General features: G+C 41.7%; 1 protein-coding gene across 1 annotated transcript in view; it reads right to left on the reverse strand.

Moving 5' to 3' along the window:
* Positions 1-2,550: 2,550 nt before the first annotated feature.
* Positions 2,551-12,430, reverse strand: part of LOC147731162 (dynein axonemal heavy chain 11-like) — a 962,811-nt gene continuing 952,931 nt past the window's right edge. The window contains exon 20 of the mRNA XM_086954157.1: positions 2,551-3,601. Coding sequence (XP_086810283.1) covers positions 3,500-3,601 — 102 coding nt within the window. The 3' untranslated portion in view covers positions 2,551-3,499. The remainder of the gene's footprint in view (positions 3,602-12,430) is intronic.

A 12,430-nucleotide genomic window follows, 5' to 3' on the forward strand; every position in this document is an offset into this window, starting at 1 on the left:
TGGCGGACTTGGAAGTATACAGCTGTGGTTGGTTGGACACCAAAAGAAGTTTTGGAACTTTTTTTAAACAATTACTCCAGAGTTCAAGTGGTTCAAGGGGACTGAATGCGAAAAGTATCCAACTAGCATTTCCACGGTATAGGATTATATTTTAGATCAGCCCCACATATAGAAGAGATTTTCCTCAGAAAGTCCCTTTTCATATTGGGGCTCAGAAACATTTTTGAACTTCCAAACCCGAGGTCTGTTAACTTTCCCCTACTCAGAAATATTACTTCCTATAGAAAAACTGAACTTTCTGCAGTAGTAGGAAATAACCATATTATACAATGAAAATCCCACTTCGGGATTTTCTTTTTGAACATAAAAAAATAAAGTATGTTTTTTACGAATGGCTCTGTCATGTTGACGAAACCATCCGTCAAACTTACAATGTATTTACGGGAACTGCAGTGAAGGCAGTTCCTGTTAATTCTTGATATGTCCGCTGGGCTAGCGAGCATTCCAAATTTTGGTGCACGGCAGCTCTGTCAGGGTGACAAAGTAATGTAGTCCATCGGCCTTGCGGAAGAGGGGATGTCCACCAAATATTAAATCAGGCTGATAGACTATAATGCAAAGGAAGTTACTGCAAGCTCAACAACACCAGTCATTCTCTGGTGTGATAAAAGAAGGACAATTTAAAGTAATTATTTGAGGTTCCTAGTTTAATAGGGCGAGGAGACTGTATGCGGTGCAATCGGGCCAGGCCTGAACTTTCTCATTTTTTGGCCCTTGAAGGCATTATTCATTTGTCTTGAGGTTCCAGATGTTGATGTGATAAGTGTGCCAATGAATGGACAAGGAGCATCAGAACCTGTTTGCTAGATTTGATATTGCAGTTCAGAACCGAATGTGTGGATACACGCAGAGCCTTTCATGGTGCATGGTCATTTAAGCAAGTAAGGGCCAATATTCCCAGTTTAAAAAACGGAATTAATACATTTATTATACTAAAATTCGAGTCATATCTTAGGTATAGAAGTGCATCATTTTTTGAGCAGACTGGGATGGGCTGCAAATGAGGAGCTAGGTATCAAATTACATTTATTATAGCCATCCTACTGAATATACATTAAGGGGTCCGCGAGCCACCGCACCAACAAACTGGATCGCCCGCAACAGATACAGTGGTCCCGCAATGGCAATTAAGATGCCACCGCCACGGTGGTGGTGGCATCCCGCATATATTGCATTTGCGGCGGGCGGTGCTGTAAGCAGCACCCGCCACAATGCAATATATGCATGTTGTGCATTGGCATGCACAACATGACAGGCACTGCGCGGTGCCTGCCACCTTGTCCATGCCAATGTTGGGGGGTACCATAGGTACCCCTCAAGTGCAGCCCCCTAACCCCCAACCCCCTGGGGGCCTGCAACAGGCCCCGGAAGCGAAAACCGCATGCCTTTCCATGACGTAGTCTCCGCCATGGAAAGGCATTGAAAATGACACATGCTTATATTGATGGGGTGCCACCATATTATGGCCTTTTCCGCCCGATAGGCAATCGTCCCGAAAAAAGCAGCGGAAGATCTTTCCATCTGCCGCGGTACCACTGCCATGCTAATGTAGCGGGGGTAAAAGGCCGTCCGGTGGGGTGTTTTGGCGGGCAGATCGCCACCGCCGATCCGCCCGCCATACTAATGGGCCCCTAAGTATCGCTATGCAATTTTCAAAACAACTGCTGCATCTTGTTTTTGCATATTGTACCACTCAGTTTGTGTTCTATTTAACTATACTGTCTCTCAGTATTTTTAAAGCTCTATTTAGCACAAAGATGCGTGCATACTGGGCAGAGACACTTACAAAGCACTAAGGCATTATTGGGGGTAAAGACGATGTCTTTTAATTCTATTATCAATGAATGTAGGTGATTGCTGCCATCTGAAGTGAAGTCTGTTACCTGCTCAGGCACACAAACAATATTTCCAATAACTGTCCATAGAAATTTCATATGCAACCGCAAATTGTGTGTGGGTACCAGTCTACCACGACCATATGCCGCAATTGGTGCTTTGCATTTCTTGGTACTGTTTTCTTTAAAAATGAAATAAAATCATATCTCCAGTTCCATTAATTGGAGTTTTTCATTTTGGTGCCATTTGATTTCAGTTTATTTTTCTAATTTGGAGTGGGATTTTTATTGAGCTGCATTTTTGACTTTTTATCTGTTTTGATACTTCTAAATACTTCATACATTTTCTCTAAGTTAAACCTTACTGCTGGGTCATAACTGCCAGGGACTGAGCTGAGTTTTAAATTACTGAAGCATTTGTCTAGAGCTAGCAAGATAGTGACCATTACTTATGGAAGACACCAATCTACTCCAAGTAATAAACCATCTTCTCACACTTACCACTCTAAATAAAGTCTATTAAATGTCTGTAATAAATACTACTATGCATCTTTGAAAATAGCAAATACACAGGAAGTGCATTCACCTTATAAAAAGAGTAAAGCTTCTTTTTCTTTTAAAAAAACATTGTAGTTCAAAGTCATTCTTCTTTCTTCAACAGTTTATTGTGTTTCTTGCAGTGCCTAGTAAAGAAAATATAACACAGGCAAAATCTGACTTCCTGTGACATCAGATCAATAAAAAGGATTTTCTGAACCACAGTTGGCAGGCCTTCCAGTGGCGGCCAGCACAGGTAAGAGTGGTGCAGTGGTGGGGCTGGCGCAGGGGCAGGGCGAGGTGGAGGGTCAAAGTCAACAAACGACAGGGTAGGTAAAATTAAATAAATAAAATCACATATGTTGCGCTTGCACTTACCTTGCGATCGCTGCTTTGGCGATGCCATGAGTGCATGGTAAGTGGTTTTATTTTTTTTTATTTCATTTTACCTACCCAGTCGTCTGTCAACTCCCCACCCTGCTCCAGCCCCGCCCAACCCCACCGCTCTTACCTGTGCCGGCTGACACTGGGGCCTTTCCTATCAAGGAATGGAATCAGAAGAGGCAGAAACATTGCTGATCAACCTCATGTTTCTGAGGAGCAGGCAGTGTGACGTTGGCACTCATACTGCTGCTCTGCCCAGCAAGAGTCAGTGCTTCCACAGCTGCTGCACCAGTTTGGGGAGTAAGCTGCTGCTTAAGAATTGTGGAGCACTAGGCTGAGAGATCAGCAGGTAGCAGGTGAGAGCTTAGAGACAAAGAGGGATCTTAAATAAAAGATTCATACTCTTACATCAGTCACCTCAAGGAAACACAAAGAGGTGTGGCTCGTGTTAATCCACGTTGGTTGCATTTGTTATGTAAGTTTCCCAATCCAAGATGGTGGTAACCATTTTTCCTGTGATGTCATTTTCTGCCTAAATAATATATATCAGTGTGGTTTTGTTGCCTTGCTTTCCAACATTTGAATCATTAATCTTTTTCAATCAAGTACTAGCAATATTGCCAAGGAAGCTTATCCTTACTTTAATAGATTTAAGTTATCAGATAAAGGACAAGCACGATTTTCTACAGGTGGTTAATTACCTTGGCAAATCTTCTTAGTTCCATGTCCATTTGCTCCACGTTTACTTGCTTCCATGGAGTTTTCATCCAGTCCTTAATGCTTGTCTAAAAAAAATGTTTCCCAATTATTTTACCACTGAGATACTTATAATACATTTATTTGATATCTTAGTCCGAGTCTTAGTACAAATCAAACAGAATACTTCTATATTTTGTCCATTAAAACTAGGGTTAAAAATAGAAAACTATGAATTTCAAAAGCAGTGGTTAGCAATTAGTAGTGTAAAGGCCTGCATACAGAAACTAAAATTAAAACCTGATGTTGAAAGTCATCTTTCGAATAAATTATACTCTTTAATCACAACTTCAACATGGAAAATTAGTGAATCCTTAGCAAAATAAAGGATTCTGTAAAATGTATCATGCGAATAAATGAATATACCTGCATATCTACTAAAAATGCTTTAAAGATAATGATAAGTAAACGTATTCTCCCTTCTGTCCGCATCCGCTGAAGTTTCATCAGAACTGTGTTTAAACTACGATAAAATATTTTTTTTAAACAATTCTGAAGGACACAATAACATACCACACCATTGAGAGAATTGTATCCAAAGAAACAAAGAAAGATCAAACTTTAGTGGTTTGAACATGCCGGGGAATGTCTTGCTCTGCAGTTAGGGGTGTACAAAGGTATAACTTCATTCACAGAGTTGCTCAAAGTTGCACTCTGCTCAAAATCAGAAACTATTTGTAAAAGTAAAACTTTCCATTAAAAGTACCTTTGTAGGAAGTTTGCCGTAAGTAAGTGAAGTTTTACAACTTAGTCTACTCCGAGCATCTAATTGGTATTTTGCAGTTTTTTATGTAGTGTGAACTCGGCCCAAGGGTATGGCAGCGCTTTACATGAGCACCCAATACATTGCACATGGCCACATTAATTTTCTTTAGGCATGGGGAGATTAGGTGATTTGCCCAGAATCATTGGAAACAGGTTCCCCAGTTACAAGGTTAGTAGCTCTGGCCGTAACACCACATTTTGTCCTCAATATCTATTCTTTTTGGAGAACGCAAAATATACAAAGCATATATTGCTCAACTACCATTGGCCTGTCATATCCATGAGCAACAGCCATGTCTCATATGCACTGAGATGGAAACTCGTTTTCTTTACCAGTTTTCATCATCAAGACCCACCTTCATTCAATACCAAGAGAAATAACAGATCAAGGATCAAGGGAAGGGAACAGGGTACAGGGAAAACTCTACTCTAGTGATGAGGAACCATTGTCAACTATAACTGGCAACATTGAGAGGTCTAGACTTGTGTAAGACTAAGCTAGGTGTGATTGTGGCCATTGTATAGAAAGGACGATGGAGCCAAATGAGGAGGGATGTCAATATACAGGAGCTTAATGTGTCATACACATTGAGAGGGCTGCATGGAAGTGCTGTGTCATGATCAGGTTTCAATAATGCAAGACGAGGTATATGCAGCAACTCATTACTTGCCTGGTATTAAGAGTGAGGTTCCTGGGTAAGGAACCTGTGGGATAGGGGGAGAGCATTGTAGGCAATGATGTTTTAGTTTATATTAGGTCATCGGTCCAGTATCTTCTAATCAGTCTAAAGGAAGAAAACATAAATTTGTAATAGCAATACTCAAGTATGTAGGATTCGCAAATTGCGATTCCTTAAATGCAATCACAATTTAAGAAATCGCATTAAATTGTGATTTCTTAAATTGCAAGTGCCTTACACCTTGATGCATTGCAAAAGCCCTTTTTACGGGTGCAAACAGACGATTTTTGCGAATCGCACCATTTGCGCTCACAAAAAAGATTGATGCATGTGCCTGTTGATCCCTAATCTCTAGGAGTGGTAAGTTATATGTCCTTTTCTTTTACGGGTGTGACCCTTATGCAGTGTAAATAGAAGTAGCAAATTACAAGAACAGTGACCTAGACTAACTCGAATTGACAGAGGATGAGTTTTAGCAGGGTAACAGATACACTATTTCTGACAACAAAATACTCAGAAGTGTTGTAAAGGGACCCAGGCAGTCTTGTGCCGATTTCTGCCACCACAACCTGCAACACTTGCAAATGGGACAAGAAATTCAATACACCAAACACCTTGTCGCTTTCAGTGTACAATAAAAACGATTTATTGAACTGTTTATTTAAGGATAGGCTTGCACCTTATAACGAACTCATAGGGTTGAGCAGAGTGTTCCTCACAGAAGCCTATTTGCATACTATAAATGATATTGACATTCATTTGTGAGATCTCTGCCACAACTCACTCACTCCACAATAGGTCTCCTCAAAGCAATCTAATTTCCTATATTTATACAATTAAGTTAGCTTGGAAATGTCAAAATGCTGCCAGATTTCAAACTGCATTAATTTCTGTTGCCACGCTGTCAAACAAACCAGAGCTACAAACGTTGCTTGGACATTGACAGTTCTATGAAACAACAGGCCCACAGTTATTCCAACAACCAGAGATAATGCTAGAGAAATCAACAGAAAGCTAGAGTCACGCAAAGTTGACTTTTTCTACCTCTTACTTCTGCCACAGTTCTCTTAATGTAAAGGTTTGTCTGAAGTGGAAACCATGAAGGATCACCCCTAATAGAGCCAACAGAGTCGTGTGCTCGCATACTACACAATTCAGGAATTCCTCTGGTGTGAATATAATTTTGCCTAGATCTAAACATGTCACCGGTTGCCACCTTTTTAAAATGTTAGCACTGATAAACCAGATTGAAAGCCAACAGACTTAAAATGCAAACTGACACTCAAATGATTAGTGCGTTTTAAAAGTACTACATCCTTCTACACTTAACATAAAAAGTACAATTTTTTTCCAGAAGGCAATCAGGTTAGAACGCGGAAAAACTTCAAATAACAATTGCATATAATGGTTAGAGGGAGAATACAGATGGAATGTAGTGACCAGTAGCTGTTTACTATGGTCACATGGAGTATATATTTGTCAAAGAGCACGAACAAAGGTGCGGAGTGACAAACTGAAGTTCAAATGGATGTGGATTAATATCCAGACAACACATCCAATTTTGAGTTCATAACCAAAGCATCTCCTGTTAAGGCAACTCTGCACTCTTTCTAATGATTCTGATGATTACGCAGATTTACAAAGTTTGATTTTGGTCTCTGTAGGTAACCTGGACGTAAGCATATGAAGCCCTCACTATGTGAAAGAAATGAGGCCGCCGAGGGTAGTTTTGGGTTGGTTGCTGTACAACAAGTAGTGTGCTGAACAACAAGTAATTAGGCTAGTATCATTTTAAAACATTAGGATCCTTGCCCACGGAACCAAATAGAGAGGTAATACTCTGCAAACGTGTTGCGCTAAGAGGCCGGACATGAATAGGACTGGGTGGTGGACTCTGCTCCGTTCGCGGAGTATGCAGAGTTTTCTGCACTCACGGAGTACAGAAAACTCTGCTGCAACTAGTGCTGCGGAGTTTTTTTACCTGTTCGAGCTCGCGAGCGGTAATTTGCAAGCACAAGCAGAAAAAACAGTGCAAACAGCAGTTCACAGTGCACTCCGCCACTTGCGGAACTCCGCAGAGTTTTTTTGCCACTTCGTGGAGTTTCACGTAGCAAAACTCTGCAAACTACGCCCAAACCTGGGCATGACACTCAAGTGCCGTAGATACAACTGTATGCAATACACACGGAGGCGCTAACACCCAGTAAACACACCCACCCTAAAACCTTCTGGTACATTTACTTTTCATTCATCTCTAGAATCTGTTCCCGGCTACACAATAGGTTCCTCAATTTCTTGTTGTAATCGGACCTCAAACATATCCCGCTCCATTGTACCCCCCTGGTCAATCCCAATGTATACCAATCTGTGTCTTTCACCACATGCCACTCATACCCATCGAGCTAGTTCCTACAACCATTGTTTCTTGGTAGGTGATCGGTTAACATCCATTTTAATGCTATACATTTCTTCACCACAGCTAGAGCCATCTGTACTACCTTAGACCCTTGATTTTTAATTGTCCTCCTACTTACATTCCTGTTCCTATTTGTTCTCTCTTGTTCGCTTGTCGCTCACAGTAAGGGGGGGGCAGAGATCATCTCCTCTCTCCTTTGCTATGTACGGCAACTTGCAGGGTCAGATATCTTTTTTGTGCTTCCAGGGGGGTGAGTGATGGCCAATGTTTGGGGCTTTGGTTTGGGGGTCTGGATGGGGATCTGGATGGGGTGGGACTGACGGGAGGATTTTTCAGGGAGGAAGGTGGAATGATTTTTACAAAGGTTTTTGCTTTAAAAAAGTAGTAACATTTGGGATGGGTTGTAGGAAAAAAACAAAAATTGGAGACAAAAAAAAGCTTGTGATCATGGGTATTGATCGTTGGTGGAGTTTGAGGTTGCCTTCTGGTCTTTTTGCAGGATTCATCACGTCTTGGACAGGTTATGATAATGGCTAATTGTGTTAATAGTCATGATCAACATGATCAGCAAATGCACATCCTCTCTTGTAATCTGAATGGTATTAAGGCACCCCATAAACGCAAATTAATTAGGGGTGAATTATATCATCAACACACACATATTGTCTGCTTGCGGGAGACCCAGCTCTGTAGGATACAAATCTCTTTGGTCGATGAATTTGGGTATTGAGTTCTTTGTACCGCTTGCTTAACTCACGCTCAGAGGGGATTAGCTTTCTTGGTGCAGGATTAGAGTTGGGCAAGGGTGGGGCACAGCTTGGATCAGAATGGCCAATGGCCTATTATGATGATGTTCCGGGAGGGTGCTTACTTTACTTTATGTATAGTCTATAGTCCTAATCAGGATGACCCCACAGTTTTTAATGCTCTTCTGGCCGAATTACATAAATGGCCTGAGCCCTTGATTCTATGTGGTAACTTCAATGTCACTCTCTACCTTGGGGTTGATTCTTCACGTCTAGGGATGCGGACTATGGCTAATAATGGGAAAAAGTGTCTTTGGGAAGCTCTAAAACAATTAATGGCTTCTTATGCCCTGGTAGAAGTGTGGCAGAACTGTCACCCCAGGGATCTTGGGTTTATTTTTTATTTGGTCCTGCATAATTTGTTATTTTGGATCAATATGTTCCACATCAGTCACTCTCTGCTATCACATTTCAATATACAGTTGAACCCGAGGGTAATTTCTGATCATAATTCATTGTCTCTGTTTTTACGAGTGAAGCAATCCACTCAACTCCATCAGCCCCATACGTGGGCCTTTGACAGAAGACTCCTTCTTGATAATTGCTAAATTAATTCCATGAATAAAGAATTGAGGAACTATCTGGAGCTAAACATCGGTTCGGCATCTTCCTTTTCAATATGGGATGCGTTGAAAGCCTTTTGTAGAGGGTCTTGAGCTCAAATGTCCATGGACTCGATAATTCTCGCTTCGGTGCCTGACCTAATCATGGGTTCACACTCTGCAACTCTGGGCATTAAGCTTGCTTAATCTCCACAACGGCCCCCCCGCGGCGGGATGCCTGGCTTTCACCTTGGGGATGCCCTGTAGGGGCTATCTCACAGGGAAAAGCCAGGACGGGTTCCCAAGGCAAGCGCGGAGATACCCCTTCGGGGGTCGATTCTGGCGCTATATAAGAAACATAATAATAATAATAATAATAATATACTCTTCATATCAGCAGAAGGAGCAGGGCAAGATGGATGCTCACTTACCTTCTTCCGCTGGTTCAATTGAACATCACTTAGCACAGAATGTAATCGATCAGGACTGCAGTATTTTTTATCTCTTTTTATATCAACTTGCAATTGATCAGTTTGCCCCCAGGGAGAGACTATGGTATAAGCAACTAACCACCTTTTAGAAGAGATGGAGGGAACCTTCTACTTTATAGATAAGAATAGAACTAGTGTTAAGAAGATCCTTACTGATAAGAGATAGCAAATTAGTGATCACAGGCTTATACTTGAAGGATTCCATCAGTTCTACCAGAGGCTCTATCGTGAGGATAAGGTTGCATCCCCAGAGGCTACTGATCAATTTATAAGAATGTATTATTATTGTGAACTGACTGGACCTCAGCAATCTAGCTTGGTCCCCATTACTTTGCTCAAAGCCAAGGCTGCAGGCAACCTATTGGAGAAGGCGAAAGCTTCTGGTCCACACGAAATCTCTCTCAAATTTTATGCAACTTTTTCTCATGTTCTGGTACCTCATTTCTGTGATCTCTGTAAATCCTTTGAATGTATGGGACAGGTCCCTGGGCCTTTGGCGGAGACTAACATTGTTATCTTCCCAAGAAAGGGAAAGATCCCCATCTCTGTGGCTCCTATTGCCCAGTCTATTTGAATAACGCAGACTCCAAGTTCTATACTCCGGTGTGGGCCAATAGATTATCCTCTGTGATCTCTTGCTTGGTCGGGTAAGCTGTTGGACCCCATAACAATTACTAAGGGCACAGTCAGGGGTGTCCTCCTTCTCCTCAACATTTTACACTCTATATTGAGCCTTACTTCCAAGCTTTGAAAATAGACAAGGACATTCGCCCGCTACAAATACATCGACTAGAGCTGAAGGTTTTAGGCTCTAGGCTCATGCGGATGGTGTGACCATCCTGACTGCCACCCCGGCTATCGCTCTATCAGCAACAGGTGCAATAGCTAACCGTGGGCGGAGAGCTCCGCTCCACCCGTGAAGTGTGTGGAGTTGTGCTTACTCTGCGTTCCACGGAGAACGTGGAGTAGGCACAACTCGGCACTCTTTGCGGCGGAGCTGAGTTGCCCAGCCCCACCTCTACCCCCCTAGGAATAATTGCATTAAATATACTCAAAAGGTTAAAAAGTCAACACTTAACTTAATTGCGGAGTCCCTGGGCTGCTGTCCTCCTCTTTCTTGGTTTCACGATGATCTGTGCAAGCGGTCGCGCATGTGCATTCCTTGTGAGAAATGCGCATGTGCAGATCATAGTAAAACCGAGGAAGAGGAGGAAGGCAGCTCGGGGACGCCACAGTTAAGGTAAGTGTTGATTTTTTTAACCTTTAAAGTATATTTAATGTAATTCTTCCTAGGGGGGTTGGAGGCGGGCGGCTGAGTGTCCACGGAGTTGGTCCCCTACTCCGTGGACCTCCGCGTAGTTCCGCTTTGCCAGCTCTGCCCAGGCTTAGCAATAGCATGGGAATTTGGCTTTGTTTTGGGGTACAAACTTAAGATTGATATGACTCACATCCTGCTCAGCGTCAAGACAGGCGCTAGGTAAATTCAACCACATATCTCGGCATAGTACGCTCGTTAAAGATGGAAAAAGATAATAGAATATAACTTCGGTCAAATCTTTCCAAGTCGAGATCTTTAATAAGTGAATTAGATTACATTGAGGTTAATTGGGAGGTCTAACCTGATCAAAATGGCTATCTTACCTTGTTACTTGTATCTTTCCAGCTGTATATCACTCCATCTTCCCAAAGCTTTTTTTGATAAGCTCAAGGCATCTTAGCAAAAATTCATTTGTAGCTGTAAGAAGCCTAGGTCCAGTATACAGTATTTTCAGTTGCCACAGGAGAGAAGGGGTATCTCCATATGAGACTTGTGGTTTTATAATTTGGCAGCATTCATGTCAAGATTAATAAAGGTCCTTGGTAGGGAGCCGTGGTCACCTGGACATTTGTTCCCAGAGTATTTACTTTGTGCCCTGCAAAGGTATTATTGACACTGCCTATTTCAAAAGGGCCCTAAAGGGTGTTTTATTCAATTTGGTCTTACTTTAGAAAGCAGCTACCAGATATAATATTTTATAAGGCATACACCTACTTTACTTATAATCCTAATTTGCCTCGGCAGGTCAAGGAGAGCTTCTTATGTTTTGGGAGGGCTCTAAACTTGTCACATTGGGGCTATTACATAAAGGGGCATTCTTCTCTCATATGAAACTCTCCAGAAAAGGTATTTCTTCACCCGTACTGGATTTTGTTCAATATTTACAGCTTTGACATATCCTCGGTAGTATGAAGATGGTTGATATCTGCTGTTCCTCAAGCAGCTTTTTGAAAAACCTGATAAGAGGCCCTCTTAAGGGGATCATTAGCTTGGCTTATGAAAAGATATCTTCGGTTTAGACGGGGTGGAGGGAGGATACCTTTTTATTCAGGGCAGATAAGTGAAGCAAGCATCTTGGGGTCGAGGTAAGCTTGGATAGCATCAGACGCACAAATATGCTGGCGCAGAGTGTTTTAAATGTCTAGAGGGTGAAAGCTCATTTCAAGTTTAGAAATGATTTTTATGATACGCCCAACTGTCTCTATATTATGATGGTTAGACAAGATGCCAAATACTTTCAATGTGCACACTGACCCAGCGACAGCCATGTATATTCTTGCGGCTTGTTCCTCCATTGGTCATTTTTGGGATATTATTATGATGAAACTCAGTGGATCTGTCAGATTAATTTGGCCTGGGACCCTAAACTTGGTAGTATTAAGGCATTCTCCATCCATTCCATCTCATCACGCAGGGATTTACTTTTTTGCGTTCTCTTTGGCACGATTAGTTCTGGCTCGAAACTGGTTATCCAGAGATGCCCTGAATGTGATGCTCTGGTGGCATGAATTTTTTAATACAGGCTTCCTTCAAATGTCGTTAAAAGTCAATGATGAGCGAAGAGACAAGTTAAGGAATATCTGGGATCCACTGAGGGCAATGTTGAGCCATCTTCAGTGTGGTAATGACTAGATATTGTTACCTTCGGGTTTGTCTTTGATAACTTCAATGTTCAAGATACACCCTGAACTTTATGTTTTTATTTCCCTTCACAATATTTCAGGGTTTCGCCCTTCGGTGGCAAAATAATTGTATATTCTTTTCAACAGTATGATCTGATTTATAAATGTTTGTGAATTCTTCGTTATCCAAATACAAGAGTTTAAAAAAAAACTATCAG

The sequence above is a fragment of the Lissotriton vulgaris genome, chromosome 2_1 (genome assembly GCF_964263255.1).
Source record: "Lissotriton vulgaris chromosome 2_1, aLisVul1.2, whole genome shotgun sequence".
Classification (NCBI taxonomy): Eukaryota; Metazoa; Chordata; class Amphibia; order Caudata; family Salamandridae; genus Lissotriton; species Lissotriton vulgaris.